The 22,258-nt window shown below is 44.8% G+C and overlaps 1 protein-coding gene across 1 annotated transcript in view; it reads left to right on the plus strand.

Annotated features, from left to right (window-relative positions):
* LOC134300118 (NACHT, LRR and PYD domains-containing protein 3-like) overlaps positions 1–22,258 on the plus strand; it is an 82,867-nt gene that overhangs the window by 46,247 nt on the left and 14,362 nt on the right. The window contains exons 12-13 of the mRNA XM_062984780.1: positions 21,234–21,376; positions 21,463–21,658. Coding sequence (XP_062840850.1) covers positions 21,234–21,376; positions 21,463–21,658 — 339 coding nt within the window. The remainder of the gene's footprint in view (positions 1–21,233; positions 21,377–21,462; positions 21,659–22,258) is intronic.

The raw sequence follows: 22,258 nt of genomic DNA on the forward strand, positions 1-22,258 counted from the left end.
CACATCACTATACACCCTGTTCTAAGGTACACAACACCGTTCTGTAACACATCACTACACACCTTGTGCTGAGGTACACAACACCGTTCTGTAACACAACATTACTACACACCCTGTACTGAGGTACACAACACCGTTCTGTAACACATCACTACACACCCTGTACTGAGGTACTTGACACCGTTCTGTAGCACACAACATCACTACACACCCTGTACTGAGGTACACAACACTGTTCTGTAACACACAACATCACTACACACCCTTTACTGAGGTACACAACACCGTTCTGTAACAAACAACATCACTACACACCCTGTACTGAGGTACACAACACCGTTCTGTAACACTCAACATCACTACACACCCTGTACTGAGGTACACAACACCGTTCTGTAACACACAACATCACTACACACCCTGTACTTTGGTACACAACACCTTTCTGTAACACACAACTTAACTACACACCCTGTACTGAGGTACACAACACCGTTCTGTAATACATCACTACACACTCTGTACTGAGGTACACAACACCGTTCTGTAACACACAACATCACTACACACCCTTTACTGAGGTACACAACACCGTTCTGTAACAAACAACATGACTACACACCCTGTACTGAGGTACACAACACCGTTCTGTAACAAACAACATCACTACACACTCTGTACTGAGGTACACAACACTGTTCTGTAACACACAACATCACTACACACCCTTTACTGAGGTACAAAACACCGTTCTGTAACAAACAACATCACTACACACCCTGTACTGAGGTACACAACACCGTTCTGTAACACTCAACATCACTACACACACTGTACTGAGGTACACAACACCGTTCTGTAATACATAGCTACACACCCTTTACTGAGGTACACAACACTCTTCTGTAACACACATCACTTAACACCCTGTACTGAGGTACACCACATTGTTCTGTAACACACAACATCACTACACACCCTGTACTTTAGTACACAACACCGTTCTGTAACACACAACATCACTACACACCCTGTACTGAGGTACACAACACCGTTCTGTAACACACAACATCACTACACACCCTGTGCTGAGGTACACAACACCGTTCTGTAACACACAACATCACTACACACCCTGTACTGAGGTACACAACACTCTTCTGTAACACACATCACTTAACACCCTGTACTGAGGTACACAACATTGTTCAGTAACACACAACATCACTACACACCCTGTACTTTAGTCCACAACACCGTTCTGTAACACACAACATCACTACACACCCTGTACTGAGGTACACAACACCGTTCTGTAACACACAACATCACTACACACCCTGTACTAAGGTACACAACACCGTTCTGTAACACATCACTACACACTCTGTACTGAGGTACACAACACCTTTCTGTAACACACAACATCACTACACACCCTGTGCTGAGGTACACAACACCGTTCTGTAACACACAACATCACTACACACCCTGTACTGAGGTACACAACACTCTTCTGTAACACACATCACTTAACACCCTGTACTGAGGTACACAACATTGTTCAGTAACACACAACATCACTACACACCCTGTACTTTGGTACACAACACCGTTCTGTAACACACAACATCACTACACACCCTGTACTGAGGTACTCAACACCGTTCTGTAACACACATCACTATACACCCTGTTCTGAGGTACACAACACCGTTCTGTAACACATCACTACACACCCTGTGCTGAGGTACACAACACCGTTCTGTAACACATAACATCACTACACACCCTGTACTGAGGAACACAACACCGTTCTGTAACACAAAACATCACTACACACCCTGTACTGAGGTACACAACACTCTTCTGTAACACACATCACTTAACACCCTGTGCTGAGGTACACAACACCGTTCTGTAACACACAACATCACTACACACCCTGTACTGAGGTACACAACACTCTTCTGTAACACACATCACTTAACACCCTGTACTGAGGTACACAACACCGTTCTGTAACAAACAACATCACTACACACTCTGTACTGAGGTACACAACACTGTTCTGTAACACACAACATCACTACACACCCTTTACTGAGGTACAAAACACCGTCCTGTAACAAACAACATCACTACACACCCTGTACTGAGGTACACAACACCGTTCTGTAACACTCAACATCACTACACACCCTGTACTGAGGTACACAACACCGTTCTGTAACACACAACATCACTACACACCCTGTACTTTGGTACACAACACCTTTCTGTAACACACAACATAACTACACACCCTGTACTGAGGTACACAACACCGTTCTGTAATACATAGCTACACACCCTTTACTGAGGTACACAACACTCTTCTGTAACACACATCACTTAACACCCTGTACTGAGGTACACCACATTGTTCTGTAACACACAACATCACTACACACCCTGTACTTTAGTACACAACACCGTTCTGTAACACACAACATCACTACACACCCTGTACTGAGGAACACAACACCGTTCTGTAGCACACAACATCACTACACACCCTGTGCTGAGGTACACAACACCGTTCTGTAACACACAACATCACTACACACCCTGTACTGAGGTACACAACACTCTTCTGTAACACACATCACTTAACACCCTGTACTGAGGTACACAACATTGTTCAGTAACACACAACATCACTACACACCCTGTACTTTAGTACACAACACCGTTCTGTAACACACAACATCACTACACACCCTGTACTGAGGTACACAACACCGTTCTGTAACACACAACATCACTACACACCCTGTACTAAGGTACACAACACCGTTCTGTAACACATCACTACACACTCTGTACTGAGGTACACAACACCTTTCTGTAACACACAACATCACTACACACCCTGTACTTTGGTACACAACACCGTTCTGTAACACACAACATCACTACACACCCTGTACTGAGGTACTCAACACCGTTCTGTAACACACATCACTATACACCCTGTTCTGAGGTACACAACACCGTTCTGTAACACATCACTACACACCCTGTGCTGAGGTACACAACACCGTTCTGTAACACATAACATCACTACACACCCTGTACTGAGGAACACAACACCGTTCTGTAACACAAAACATCACTACACACCCTGTACTGAGGTACACAACACTCTTCTGTAACACACATCACTTAACACCCTGTACTGAGGTACACAACATTGTTCTGTAACACACAACATCACTACACACACTGTACTTTAGTACTCAACACCGTTCTGTAACACACAACATCACTACACACCCTGTACTGAGGTACATAATACTGTTCTGTAACACACAACATCACTACACACCCTGTGCTGAGGTACACAACACCGTTCTGTAACACACAACATCACTGCACACCCTGTACTGAGGTACACAACACCGTTCTGTAACACAACATCACTACACACCCTGTACTAAGGTACACAACACCGTTCTGTAACACATCACTTCACACTCTGTACTGAGGTACACAACACTGTTCTGTAACACACAACATCACTACACACCCTGTACTTTAGTACACAACACCGTTCTGTAACACACAACATCACTACACACCCTGTACTGAGGTACACAACACCGTTCTGTAACACACAACATCACTACACACCTTGTGCTGAGGTACACAACACCGTTCTGTAACACACAACATCACTGCACACCCTGTACTGAGGTACACAACACCGTTCTGTAACACAACATCACTACACACCCTGTACTAAGGTACACAACACCGTTCTGTAACACATCACTACACACTCTGTACTGAGGTACACAACACTGTTCTGTAACACACAACATCACTACACACCCTGTACTTTGGTACACAACACCGTTCTGTAACACACAACATCACTACACACCCTGTACTTTGGTACACAACACCGTTCTGTAACACACAACATCACTACACACCCTGTACTTTGGTACACAACACCTTTCTGTAACACACAACATAACTACACACCCTATACTGAGGTACACATCACCATTCTGTAACACATAACTACACACCCTGTACTGAGGTACACAACACTCTTCTGTAACACACATCACTTAACACCCTGTACTGAGGTACACAACATTGTTCTGTAACACACAAAATCACTACACACCCTGTACTTTAGTACACAACACCGTTCTGTAACACACAACATCACTACACACCCTGTACTGAGGTACACAACACCGTTCTGTAACACACAACATTACTACATACCCTGTACTGAGGTACACAACACCGTTCTGTAACACATCACTACACACCCTGTACTAAGGTACACAACACCGTTCTGTAACACATCACTACACACTCTGTACTGAGGTACACAACACCTTTCTGTAACACACAACATCACTACACACCCTGTACTAAGGTACACAACACCGTTCTGTAACACATCACTACACACCCTGTGCTGAGGTACACAACACCGTTCTGTAACACATAACATCACTACACACCCTGTACTGAGGTACACAACACCGTTCTGTAACACAAAACATCACTACACACCCTGTACTGAGGTACACAACACCGTTCTGTAACACACAACATCACTACACACCCTGTGCTGAGGTACACAACACCGTTCTGTAACACACAACATCACTACACTCCCTGTACTGAGGTACACGACACCGTTCTGTAACTCACATCACTACACACCCTGTACTGATGTACACGACACCCTTCTTTAACACACAACATCACTACACACCCTGTACTGAGGTACACTACACCGTTCTGTAACACACATCACTACACACCCTGTACTGAGGTACACAACACTGTTCTGTAACACACAACATCACTACACACCCTGTACTGAGGTACACAACACTGTTCTGTAACACAACATAACTACACACCCTGTACTGAGGTACACAACACCGTTCTGTAACACACATCACTTAACACCCTGTACTGAGGTACACAACACTGTTCTGTAACACACAACATCACTACACACCCTGTACTTCGGTACACAAGACCGTTCTGTAACACACAACATCACTACACACCCTGTACTGAGGTACACAACACCGTTCTGTAACACATATCACTATACACCCTGTACTGAGGTACACAACACCGTTCTGTAACACATCACTACACACCCTGTACTGAGGTACACAACACCGTTCTGTAACACACAACATCACTACACACCCTGTACTGAGGTACACAACACCGTTCTGTAAAACACAACATCACTACACACCCTGTACTGAGGTACACAACATTGTTCAGTAACACACAACATCACTACACACCCTGTACTTTAGTCCACAACACCGTTCTGTAACACACAACATCACTACACACCCTGTACTGAGGTACACAACACCGTTCTGTAACACACAACATCACTACACACCCTGTACTAAGGTACACAACACCGTTCTGTAACACATCACTACACACTCTGTACTGAGGTACACAACACCTTTCTGTAACACACAACATCACTACACACCCTGTGCTGAGGTACACAACACCGTTCTGTAACACACAACATCACTACACACCCTGTACTGAGGTACACAACACTCTTCTGTAACACACATCACTTAACACCCTGTACTGAGGTACACAACATTGTTCAGTAACACACAACATCACTACACACCCTGTACTTTGGTACACAACACCGTTCTGTAACACACAACATCACTACACACCCTGTACTGAGGTACTCAACACCGTTCTGTAACACACATCACTATACACCCTGTTCTGAGGTACACAACACCGTTCTGTAACACATCACTACACACCCTGTGCTGAGGTACACAACACCGTTCTGTAACACATAACATCACTACACACCCTGTACTGAGGAACACAACACCGTTCTGTAACACAAAACATCACTACACACCCTGTACTGAGGTACACAACACTCTTCTGTAACACACATCACTTAACACCCTGTGCTGAGGTACACAACACCGTTCTGTAACACACAACATCACTACACACCCTGTACTGAGGTACACAACACTCTTCTGTAACACACATCACTTAACACCCTGTACTGAGGTACACAACACCGTTCTGTAACAAACAACATCACTACACACTCTGTACTGAGGTACACAACACTGTTCTGTAACACACAACATCACTACACACCCTTTACTGAGGTACAAAACACCGTCCTGTAACAAACAACATCACTACACACCCTGTACTGAGGTACACAACACCGTTCTGTAACACTCAACATCACTACACACCCTGTACTGAGGTACACAACACCGTTCTGTAACACACAACATCACTACACACCCTGTACTTTGGTACACAACACCTTTCTGTAACACACAACATAACTACACACCCTGTACTGAGGTACACAACACCGTTCTGTAATACATAGCTACACACCCTTTACTGAGGTACACAACACTCTTCTGTAACACACATCACTTAACACCCTGTACTGAGGTACACCACATTGTTCTGTAACACACAACATCACTACACACCCTGTACTTTAGTACACAACACCGTTCTGTAACACACAACATCACTACACACCCTGTACTGAGGAACACAACACCGTTCTGTAGCACACAACATCACTACACACCCTGTGCTGAGGTACACAACACCGTTCTGTAACACACAACATCACTACACACCCTGTACTGAGGTACACAACACTCTTCTGTAACACACATCACTTAACACCCTGTACTGAGGTACACAACATTGTTCAGTAACACACAACATCACTACACACCCTGTACTTTAGTACACAACACCGTTCTGTAACACACAACATCACTACACACCCTGTACTGAGGTACACAACACCGTTCTGTAACACACAACATCACTACACACCCTGTACTAAGGTACACAACACCGTTCTGTAACACATCACTACACACTCTGTACTGAGGTACACAACACCTTTCTGTAACACACAACATCACTACACACCCTGTACTTTGGTACACAACACCGTTCTGTAACACACAACATCACTACACACCCTGTACTGAGGTACTCAACACCGTTCTGTAACACACATCACTATACACCCTGTTCTGAGGTACACAACACCGTTCTGTAACACATCACTACACACCCTGTGCTGAGGTACACAACACCGTTCTGTAACACATAACATCACTACACACCCTGTACTGAGGAACACAACACCGTTCTGTAACACAAAACATCACTACACACCCTGTACTGAGGTACACAACACTCTTCTGTAACACACATCACTTAACACCCTGTACTGAGGTACACAACATTGTTCTGTAACACACAACATCACTACACACACTGTACTTTAGTACTCAACACCGTTCTGTAACACACAACATCACTACACACCCTGTACTGAGGTACATAATACTGTTCTGTAACACACAACATCACTACACACCCTGTGCTGAGGTACACAACACCGTTCTGTAACACACAACATCACTGCACACCCTGTACTGAGGTACACAACACCGTTCTGTAACACAACATCACTACACACCCTGTACTAAGGTACACAACACCGTTCTGTAACACATCACTTCACACTCTGTACTGAGGTACACAACACTGTTCTGTAACACACAACATCACTACACACCCTGTACTTTAGTACACAACACCGTTCTGTAACACACAACATCACTACACACCCTGTACTGAGGTACACAACACCGTTCTGTAACACACAACATCACTACACACCTTGTGCTGAGGTACACAACACCGTTCTGTAACACACAACATCACTGCACACCCTGTACTGAGGTACACAACACCGTTCTGTAACACAACATCACTACACACCCTGTACTAAGGTACACAACACCGTTCTGTAACACATCACTACACACTCTGTACTGAGGTACACAACACTGTTCTGTAACACACAACATCACTACACACCCTGTACTTTGGTACACAACACCGTTCTGTAACACACAACATCACTACACACCCTGTACTTTGGTACACAACACCGTTCTGTAACACACAACATCACTACACACCCTGTACTTTGGTACACAACACCTTTCTGTAACACACAACATAACTACACACCCTATACTGAGGTACACATCACCATTCTGTAACACATAACTACACACCCTGTACTGAGGTACACAACACTCTTCTGTAACACACATCACTTAACACCCTGTACTGAGGTACACAACATTGTTCTGTAACACACAAAATCACTACACACCCTGTACTTTAGTACACAACACCGTTCTGTAACACACAACATCACTACACACCCTGTACTGAGGTACACAACACCGTTCTGTAACACACAACATTACTACATACCCTGTACTGAGGTACACAACACCGTTCTGTAACACATCACTACACACCCTGTACTAAGGTACACAACACCGTTCTGTAACACATCACTACACACTCTGTACTGAGGTACACAACACCTTTCTGTAACACACAACATCACTACACACCCTGTACTAAGGTACACAACACCGTTCTGTAACACATCACTACACACCCTGTGCTGAGGTACACAACACCGTTCTGTAACACATAACATCACTACACACCCTGTACTGAGGTACACAACACCGTTCTGTAACACAAAACATCACTACACACCCTGTACTGAGGTACACAACACCGTTCTGTAACACACAACATCACTACACACCCTGTGCTGAGGTACACAACACCGTTCTGTAACACACAACATCACTACACTCCCTGTACTGAGGTACACGACACCGTTCTGTAACTCACATCACTACACACCCTGTACTGATGTACACGACACCCTTCTTTAACACACAACATCACTACACACCCTGTACTGAGGTACACTACACCGTTCTGTAACACACATCACTACACACCCTGTACTGAGGTACACAACACTGTTCTGTAACACACAACATCACTACACACCCTGTACTGAGGTACACAACACTGTTCTGTAACACAACATAACTACACACCCTGTACTGAGGTACACAACACCGTTCTGTAACACACATCACTTAACACCCTGTACTGAGGTACACAACACTGTTCTGTAACACACAACATCACTACACACCCTGTACTTCGGTACACAAGACCGTTCTGTAACACACAACATCACTACACACCCTGTACTGAGGTACACAACACCGTTCTGTAACACATATCACTATACACCCTGTACTGAGGTACACAACACCGTTCTGTAACACATCACTACACACCCTGTACTGAGGTACACAACACCGTTCTGTAACACACAACATCACTACACACCCTGTACTGAGGTACACAACACCGTTCTGTAAAACACAACATCACTACACACCCTGTACTGAGGTACACAACACCGTTCTATAACACACAACATCACTACACACTCTGTACTGAGGTACACAACACCGCTCTGTAACACACATCACTACACACCTTGTACTGAGGTACACGACACCGTTCTGTAACACACAACATCACTACACACCCTTTAATGAGGTACTTGACACCGTTCTGTAACACACAACATCACTACACACCCTGTACTGAGGTACACAACATCGTTTTGTAACACATCACTACACACCCTGTACTGAGGTACACAACACCGTTCTGTAACACACAACATCACTACACACCCTGTACTGAGGTACACAACACCGTTCTGTAACACATCACTACACACCCTGTACTGAGGTACACAACACCGTTCTTTAACACACAACATAACTACACACCCTGTGCTGAGGTACACAACACCGTTCTGTAACACACATCACTTAACACCCTGTACTGAGGTACACAACACTGTTCTGTAACACACAACATCACTACACACCCTGTACTTTGGTACACAACACCTTTCTGTAACACACAACATCACTACACACCCTGTACTGAGGTACACAACACCGTTCTGTAACACACAACATCACTATACACTCTGTACTGAGGTACACAACACCTTTCTGTAACACATCACTACACACCCTGTACTGAGGTACACAACACCGTTCTGTAACACACAACATCACTACACACCCTGTACTGAGGTACACAACACCTTTCTGTAACACACAACATAACTACACACCCTGTACTGAGGTACACAACACCGTTCTGTAACACACATCACTTAACACCCTGTGCTGAGGTACACAACACTGTTCTGTAACACACAACATCACTACAAACCCTGTACTTTGGTACACAAGACCGTTCTGTAACACACAACATCACTACACACCCTGTACTGAGGTACACAGCACCGTTCTGTAACACATATCACTATACACCCTGTACTGAGGTACACAACACCGTTCTGTAACACATCACTACACACCCTGTACTGAGGTACACAACACCGTTCTGTAACACACAACATCACTACACACCCTGTACTGAGGTACACAACACCGTTCTGTAACACACAACATCACTACACACCCTGTACTGAGGTACACAACACCGTTCTATAACACACAACATCACTACACACTCTGTACTGAGGTACACAACACCGCTCTGTAACCCACTTCACTACACACCTTGTACTGAGGTACACGACACCGTTCTGTAACACACAACATCACTACACACCCTGTACTGAGGTACACAACATCGTTTTGTAACACATCACTACACACCCTGTACTGAGGTACACAACACCGTTCTGTAACACACAACATCACTACACACCCTGTACTGAGGTACACAACACCGTTCTGTAACACATCACTACACACCCTGTGCTGAAGTACACGACACCGTTCTGTAACACACAACATCACTACACACCCTGTACTGAGGTACACAACACCGTTCTGTAACACATAACATCACTACACACCCTGTACTGAGGTACACAACACCATTCTGCAACACACAACATCACTACACACCCTGTACTGAGATACACAACATCGTTCTCTAACACACATCACTACACACCCTGTGCTGAGGTACACAACACCGTTCTGTAACACACAACATCACTACACACCCTGTACTGAGGTACACAACACCGTTCTGTAACACACAACATCACTTCACACCCTGTACTGAGGTACACGACACCGTACTGTAACACATCACTACACACCCTGTATCGAGGTACACAACACCGTTCTGTAACACACATCACTACACACCCTGTACTGAGGTACACAACACCGTTCTGTGACAGACATCACTTAACACCCTGTACTGAGGTACACAACACTGTTCTGTAACACATCACTACACACCCTGTACTGAGGTACACAACACCGTTCTGTAACACACAACATAACTACATACCCTGTACTGAGGTACACAACACCGTTCTGTAACACACATCACTTAACACCCTGTACTGAGGTACACAACACTGTTCTGTAACACATCACTACACACCCTGTACTGAGGTACACAACACCGTTCTTTAACACACAACATAACTACACACCCTGTACTGAGGTACACAACACCGTTCTGTAACACACATCACTTAACACCCTGTACTGAGGTACACAACACTGTTCTGTAACACACAACATCACTACACACCCTGTACTTTGGTACACAACACCTTTCTGTAACACACAACATCACTACACACCCTGTACTGAGGTACACAACACCGTTCTGTAACACACAACATCACTATACACTCTGTACTGAGGTACACAACACCTTTCTGTAACACATCACTACACACCCTGTACTGAGGTACACAACACCGTTCTGTAACACACAACATCACTACACACCCTGTACTGAGGTACACAACACCTTTCTGTAACACACAACATAACTACACACCCTGTACTGAGGTACACAACACCGTTCTGTAACACACATCACTTAACACCCTGTACTGAGGTACACAACACTGTTCTGTAACACACAACATCACTACACATCCTGTACTTTGGTACACAAGACCGTTCTGTAACACACAACATCACTACACACCCTGTACTGAGGTACACAGCACCGTTCTGTAACACATATCACTATACACCCTGTACTGAGGTACACAACACCGTTCTGTAACACATCACTACACACCCTGTACTGAGGTACACAACACCGTTCTGTAACACACAACATCACTACACACCCTGTACTGAGGTACACAACACCGTTCTGTAACACACAACATCACTACACACCCTGTACTGAGGTACACAACACCGTTCTATAACACACAACATCACTGCACACTCTGTACTGAGGTACACAACACCGCTCTGTAACCCACTTTACTACACACCTTGTACTGAGGTACACGACACCGTTCTGTAACACACAACATAACTACACACCCTGTACTGAGGTACACAACACCGTTCTGTAACACACATCACTTAACACCCTGTACTGAGGTACACAACACTGTTCTGTAACACACAACATCACTACACACCCTGTACTTCGGTACACAAGACCGTTCTGTAACACACAACATCACTACACACCCTGTCCTGAGGTACACAACACCGTTCTGTAACACATATCACTATACACCCTGTACTGAGGTACACAACACCGTTCTGTAACACATCACTACACTCCCTGTACTGAGGTACACAACACCGTTCTGTAACACACAACATCACTACACACCCTGTACTGAGGTACACAACACCGTTCTGTAACACACAACATCACTACACACCCTGTACTGAGGTACACAACACCGTTCTATAACACACAACATCACTACACACTCTGTACTGAGGTACACAACACCGCTCTGTAACACACATCACTACACACCCTGTACTCAGGTACACAACACCGTTCTGTGACAGACATCACTTAACACCCTGTACTGAGGTACACAACACTGTTCTGTAACACATCACTACACACCCTGTACTGAGGTACACAACACCGTTCTGTAACACACAACATAACTACATACCCTGTATTGAGGTACACAACACCGTTCTGTAACACACATCACTTAACACCCTGTACTGAGGTACACAACACTGTTCTGTAACACATAACATCACTACACACCATGTACTGAGGTACACGACACCGTTCTGTAACACATCACTACACACCCTGTACTGAGGTACACAACACCGTTCTTTAACACACAACATAACTACACACCCTGTACTGAGGTACACAACACCGTTCTGTAACACACATCACTTAACACCCTGTACTGAGGTACACAACACTGTTCTGTAACACACAACATCACTACACACCCTGTACTTTGGTACACAACACCTTTCTGTAACACACAACATCACTACACACCCTGTACTGAGGTACACAACACCGTTCTGTAACACACAACATCACTATACACTCTGTACTGAGGTACACAACACCTTTCTGTAACACATCACTACACACCCTGTACTGAGGTACACAACACCGTTCTGTAACACACAACATCACTACACACCCTGTACTGAGGTACACAACACCTTTCTGTAACACACAACATAACTACACACCCTGTACTGAGGTACACAACACCGTTCTGTAACACACATCACTTAACACCCTGTACTGAGGTACACAACACTGTTCTGTAACACACAACATCACTACACACCCTGTACTTTGGTACACAAGACCGTTCTGTAACACACAACATCACTACACACCCTGTACTGAGGTACACAGCACCGTTCTGTAACACATATCACTATACACCCTGTACTGAGGTACACAACACCGTTCTGTAACACATCACTACACACCCTGTACTGAGGTACACAACACCGTTCTGTAACACACAACATCACTACACACCCTGTACTGAGGTACACAACACCGTTCTGTAACACACAACATCACTACACACCCTGTACTGAGGTACACAACACCGTTCTATAACACACAACATCACTGCACACTCTGTACTGAGGTACACAACACCGCTCTGTAACCCACTTCACTACACACCTTGTACTGAGGTACACGACACCGTTCTGTAACACACAACATAACTACACACCCTGTACTGAGGTACACAACACCGTTCTGTAACACACATCACTTAACACCCTGTACTGAGGTACACAACACTGTTCTGTAACACACAACATCACTACACACCCTGTACTGAGGTACACAACACCGTTCTATAACACACAACATCACTACACACTCTGTACTGAGGTACACAACACCGCTCTGTAACACACATCACTACACACCCTGTACTGAGGTACACAACACCGTTCTGTGACAGACATCACTTAACACCCTGTACTGAGGTACACAACACTGTTCTGTAACACATCACTACACACCCTGTACTGAGGTACACAACACCGTTCTGTAACACACAACATAACTACATACCCTGTACTGAGGTACACAACACCGTTCTGTAATACACATCACTTAACACCCTGTACTGAGGTACACAACACTGTTCTGTAACACATAACATCACTACACACCATGTACTGAGGTACACGACACCGTTCTGTAACACATCACTACACACCCTGTACTGAGGTACACAACACCGTTCTTTAACACACAACATAACTACACACCCTGTACTGAGGTACACAACACCGTTCTGTAACACACATCACTTAACACCCTGTACTGAGGTACACAACACTGTTCTGTAACACACAACATCACTACACACCCTGTACTTTGGTACACAACACCTTTCTGTAACACACAACATCACTACACACCCTGTACTGAGGTACACAACACCGTTCTGTAACACACAACATCACTATACACTCTGTACTGAGGTACACAACACCTTTCTGTAACACATCACTACACACCCTGTACTGAGGTACACAACACCGTTCTGTAACACACAACATCACTACACACCCTGTACTGAGGTACACAACACCTTTCTGTAACACACAACATAACTACACACCCTGTACTGAGGTACACAACACCGTTCTGTAACACACATCACTTAACACCCTGTACTGAGGTACACAACACTGTTCTGTAACACACAACATCACTACACACCCTGTACTTTGGTACACAAGACCGTTCTGTAACACACAACATCACTACACACCCTGTACTGAGGTACACAGCACCGTTCTGTAACACATATCACTATACACCCTGTACTGAGGTACACAACACCGTTCTGTAACACATCACTACACACCCTGTACTGAGGTACACAACACCGTTCTGTAACACACAACATCACTACACACCCTGTACTGAGGTACACAACACCGTTCTGTAACACACAACATCACTACACACCCTGTACTGAGGTACACAACACCGTTCTATAACACACAACATCACTGCACACTCTGTACTGAGGTACACAACACCGCTCTGTAACCCACTTCACTACACACCTTGTACTGAGGCACACGACACCGTTCTGTAACACACAACATAACTACACACCCTGTACTGAGGTACACAACACCGTTCTGTAACACACATCACTTAACACCCTGTACTGAGGTACACAACACTGTTCTGTAACACACAACATCACTACACACCCTGTACTTCGGTACACAAGACCGTTCTGTAACACACAACATCACTACACACCCTGTCCTGAGGTACACAACACCGTTCTGTAACACATATCACTATACACCCTGTACTGAGGTACACAACACCGTTCTGTAACACATCACTACACACCCTGTACTGAGGTACACAACACCGTTCTGTAACACACAACATCACTACACACCCTGTACTGAGGTACACAACACCGTTCTGTAACACACAACATCACTACACACCCTGTACTGAGGTACACAACACCGTTCTATAACACACAACATCACTACACACTCTGTACTGAGGTACACAACACCGCTCTGTAACACACATCACTACACACCTTGTACTGAGGTACACGACACCGTTCTGTAACACACAACATCACTACACACCCTTTAATGAGGTACTTGACACCGTTCTGTAACACACAACATCACTACACACCCTGTACTGAGGTACACAACGTCGTTTTGTAACACATCACTACACACCCTGTACTGAGGTACACAACACCGTTCTGTAACACACAACATCACTACACACCCTGTACTGAGGTACACAACACCGTTCTGTAACACATCACTACACACCCTGTACTGAAGTACACGACACCGTTCTGTAACACACAACATCACTACACACCCTGTACTGAGGTACACAACACCGTTCTGTAACACACAACATCACTACACATCCTGTACTGAGGTACACAACACCGTTCTGTAACACATCACTACACACCCTGTACTGAGGTACACAACACTGTTCTGTAACACATCACTACACACCCTGTACTGAGGTACACAACACCGTTCTGTAACACACATCATCACTACACACTCTGTACTGAGGTACACAACACTGTTCTGTAACACATCACTACACACCCTGTACTGTGGTACACAACACCGTTCTGTAACACACAACATCACTCCACACCCTGTACTGAGGTACACAACACCGTTCTGTAACACACAACATCACTACACACCCTGTACTGCGCTACACAACACCGTTCTGTAACACATCACTACACACTCTGTACTGAGGTACACAACACTGTTCTGTAACACATCACTACACACCCTGTACTGAGCTACACAACACTGTTCTGTAACACATCACTACACACCCTGTACTGAGGTACACAACACCGTTCTGTAACACACAACATCACTACACACCCTGTACTGAGGTACACAACACTGTTCTGTAACACATCACTACACACCCTGTACTGAGGTACACAACACTGTTCTGTAACACTCAACATCACTACACACCCTGTACTGAGGTACACAACACTGTTCTGTAACACACAACATCACTACACACCCTGTACTGACTTACACGACACCGTTCTGCAACACACAACATCACTACACACACTGTACTGAGGTACACAACACCTTTCTGTAACACACATCACTACACACCCTGTACTGAGGTACACAACACTGTTCTGTAACACATCACTACACACCCTGTACTGAGGTACACAACACCGTTCTGTAACACACAACATCACTACACACCCTGTACTGACTTACACGACACCGTTCTGTAACACATCACTACACACTCTGTACTGAGGTACACAACACCGTTCTGTAACACACAACATTACTACACACCCTGTACTGAGGTACACAACACCGTTCTGTAGCACATCACTACACACTCTGTACTGAAGTACACAACACCATTCTGTAACACTCAACATCACTACACACCCTGTACTGAAGTACACAACACCGTTCTGTAACACTCAACATCACTACACACCATGTACTGAGGTACACAACACCGTTCTGTAACACATCACTACACACCCTGTACTGAGGTACACTACACCGTTCTGTAACACACATCATCACTACACACCCTGTACTGAGGTACACAACACGGTTCTGTAACACATCACTACACACTCTGTACTGAAGTACACAACACCGTTCTGTAACACTCAACATCACTACACACCCTGTACTGAGGTACACGACACCGTTCTGTAACACACATCACTACACACCCTGTACTGAGGTACACAACACCGTTCTGTAACACATCACTACACACTCTGTACTGAAGTACACAACACCGTTCTGTAACACTCAACATCACTACACACCCTGTACTGAGGTACACGACACCGTTCTGTAACACACAACATCAATACACACCCTGTACTGAGGTACACAACACCGTTCTGTAACATATCACTACACACCCTGTACTGAGGTACACAACACCGTTCTGTAACACACATCATCACTACACACCCTGTACTGAGGTACACAACACCTTTCTGTAACACATCATCACTACACACCCTGTACTGAGGTACACAACACCGTTCTGTAACACACATTATCACTACACACCCTGTATTGAGGTACACAACACCGTTCTGTAACACACATCATCACTACACACCCTGTACTGAGGTACACAACACCGTTCTGTAAGACACATCATCACTACACACCCTGTACTGAGGTACACAACACCGTTCTGTAACACACATCATCACTACACACCCTGTACTGAGGTACACAACACCTTTCTGTAACACACATCACTACACACCCTGTACTGAGGTACACAACACCGTTCTATAACACACATCATCACTACACACCCTGTACTGAGGTACACAACACCGTTCTGTAACACACATCACTACACACCCTGTACTGAGGTACACAACACCGTTCTGTAACACATCACTACACACTCTGTACTGAAGTACACAACACCGTTCTGTAACACTCAACATCACTACACACCCTGTACTGAGGTACACAACACCGTTCTGTAACACATCACTACACACCCTGTACTGAAGTACACAACACCGTTCTGTAACACTCAACATCACTACACACCCTGTACTGAGGTATACAACACCGTTCTGTAACACATCACTACACACCCTGTACTGAGGTACACTACACCGTTCTGTAACACACATCATCACTACACACCCTGTACTGAGGTACACAACACCGTTCTGTAACACATCACTACACACTCTGTACTGAAGTACACAACACCGTTCTGTAACACTCAACATCACTACACACCCTGTACTGAGGTACACGACACCGTTCTGTAACACACAACATCACTACACACCCTGTACTGAGGTACACAACACCGTTCTGTAACACACATTATCACTACACACCCTGTACTGAGGTACACAACACCGTTCTGTAACACACATAATCACTACACACCCTGTACTGAGGTACACAACACCGTTCTGTAAGACACATCATCACTACACACCCTGTACTGAGGTACACAACACCGTTCTGTAACACACATCATCACTACACACCCTGTACTGAGGTACACAACACCGTTCTGTAAGACACATTATCACTACACACCCTGTACTGAGGTACACAACACCGTTCTGTAACACACATCATCACTACACACCCTGTACTGAGGTACACAACACCGTTCTGTAAGACACATCATCACTACACACCCTGTACTGAGGTACACAACACCGTTCTGTAACACACATCATCACTACACACCCTGTACTGAGGTACACAACACCGTTCTGTAAGACACATCATCACTACACACCCTGTACTGAGGTACACAACACCGTTCTGTAACACACATTATCACTACACACCCTGTATTGAGGTACACAACACCGTTCTGTAACACACATCATCACTACACACCCTGTACTGAGGTACACAACACCGTTCTGTAAGACACATCATCACTACACACCCTGTACTGAGGTACACAACACCGTTCTGTAACACACATCATCACTACACACCCTGTACTGAGGTACACAACACCTTTCTGTAACACACATCACTACACACCCTGCACTGAGGTACACAACACCGTTCTATAACACACATCATCACTACACACCCTGTACTGAGGTACACAACACCGTTCTGTAACACACATCACTACACACCCTGTACTGAGGTACACAACACCGTTCTGTAACACATCACTACACACTCTGTACTGAAGTACACAACACCGTTCTGTAACACTCAACATCACTACACACCCTGTACTGAGGTACACAACACCGTTCTGTAACACATCACTACACACCCTGTACTGAAGTACACAACACCGTTCTGTAACACTCAACATCACTACACACCCTGTACTGAGGTATACAACACCGTTCTGTAACACATCACTACACACCCTGTACTGAGGTACACTACACCGTTCTGTAACACACATCATCACTACACACCCTGTACTGAGGTACACAACACCGTTCTGTAACACATCACTACACACTCTGTACTGAAGTACACAACACCGTTCTGTAACACTCAACATCACTACACACCCTGTACTGAGGTACACAACACCGTTCTGTAACACACAACATCACTACACACCCTGTACTGAGGTACACAACACCGTTCTGTAACACACATTATCACTACACACCCTGTACTGAGGTACACAACACCGTTCTGTAACACACATAATCACTACACACCCTGTACTGAGGTACACAACACCGTTCTGTAAGACACATCATCACTACACACCCTGTACTGAGGTACACAACACCGTTCTGTAACACACATCATCACTACACACCCTGTACTGAGGTACACAACACCGTTCTGTAAGACACATTATCACTACACACCCTGTACTGAGGTACACAACACCGTTCTGTAACACACATCATCACTACACACCCTGTACTGAGGTACACAACACCGTTCTGTAAGACACATCATCACTACACACCCTGTACTGAGGTACACAACACCGTTCTGTAACACACATCATCACTACACACCCTGTACTGAGGTACACAACACCGTTCTGTAAGACACATCATCACTACACACCCTGTACTGAGGTACACAACACCGTTCTGTAACACACATCATCACTACACACCCTGTACTGAGGTACACAACACCGTTCTGTAAGACACATCATCACTACACACCCTGTACTGAGGTACACAACACCGTTCTGTAACACACATCATCACTACACACCCTGTACTGAGGTACACAACACCGTTCTGTAAGACACATCATCACTACACACCCTGTACTGAAGTACACAACACCGTTCTGTAACACACATCATCACTACACACCCTGTACTGAGGTACACAACACTGTTCTGTAACACACATCATCACTACACACAATGTACTAAGGTACACAACACCGTTCTGTAACACACAACATCACTATACACCCTGTACTGAGGTACACAACACCGTTCTGTAACACATCACTACACACCCTGTACTGAGGTACACAACACTGTTCTGTAACGCACAACATCACTACACACCCTGTACGGAGGTACACAACACCTTTCTGTAACACACATCACTACACACCCTGTACTGAGGTACACAACACCTTTCTGTAACACACATCATCACTACACACCTTGTACACGACACTAAATAACGTAAATTAGAAAACCTTTTGTCATCTTTGCTGAAAATGTAAGAATAAGATCATAACCCGTGTCAAGGGGGTGTCAGAATTTGTGTTTGAACACAAGGGGGTCTATGAAAGGTTGAGAACCACTGATCTGCATTCCTCTGCACACACTGTATGCTGATAATCCATGTTCAGATAGAGCATTTAGGATTTGTGTTTTACCTCTGACAGGAAACGACACCCAACATTGCCGTGCTGGGTTCTGGTGGAGGTCTGAGAGCCATGGTGGCACTGCTGGGATCACTGGGTGCTCTGAATGAAGTGCAACTGCTTGACTCAGTCACATACCTGAGTGGAGTCTCTGGATCGACCTGGTACTGATCCAGACTGACCACCATATAAAACATGTATGATTATAATTCAAGCTGTTTCTGATTAAATGTTCATCTGTTCTCTGTAGGTGCATGGCATCACTGTACAAAGAACAAGACTGGTCCACCAAACTGGAGACTGTGAAACCCATCATCGCTAACAGGCTGACTGATGGAGAAGTCACATGGACGGAGCAACTCGACAAGCTGGTGGAGTACTATCAAACCAATAACTACAGTCTGACGCACGTCTGGGCGGTGTTTATATCAGGATCATTGAAGGAGGTAAGAACTAGGTGCAGATCATTCCCTAATATCCACACAAGTCAAGGTAGATCACCCTGTTCTTCAATGGTCAGGACCTCCACAGGACCACCACAGAGCAGGTATTATTTAGGTGGTGGATGATTCTCAGCACTGCAGTGGGTGTGACTGAGTGTCCACTCACTGTCCACTCTATTAGACACTCCTACCTAGTCGGTCCACCTTGTAGATGTAAAGTCAGAGACGATCGCTCATCTATTGCTGCTGTTTGAGTCGGTCATCTTCTAGACCTTCATCAGTGGTCACAGGACGCTGCCCACGGGGCGCTGTTGGCTGGATATTTTTGGTTGGTGGACTATTCTCAGTCCAGCAGTGACAGTGAGGTGTTTAAAAACTCCAGCAGCACTGCTGTGTCTGATCCACTCATACCAGCACAACACACACTAACACACCACCACCATGTCAGTGTCACTGCAGTGCTGAGAATCGTCCACCACCTAAATAATACCTGCTCTGTGGTGGTCCTGTGGGGGTCCTGACCATTGAAGAACAGCATTAAAGGGGGCTAACAAAGTATGTAGAGAAACAGATGGACTACAGTCAGTAATTGTAGAACTACAA

Source organism: Trichomycterus rosablanca, chromosome 2 (genome assembly GCF_030014385.1).
Source record: "Trichomycterus rosablanca isolate fTriRos1 chromosome 2, fTriRos1.hap1, whole genome shotgun sequence".
Lineage (NCBI taxonomy): Eukaryota > Metazoa > Chordata > Actinopteri > Siluriformes > Trichomycteridae > Trichomycterus > Trichomycterus rosablanca.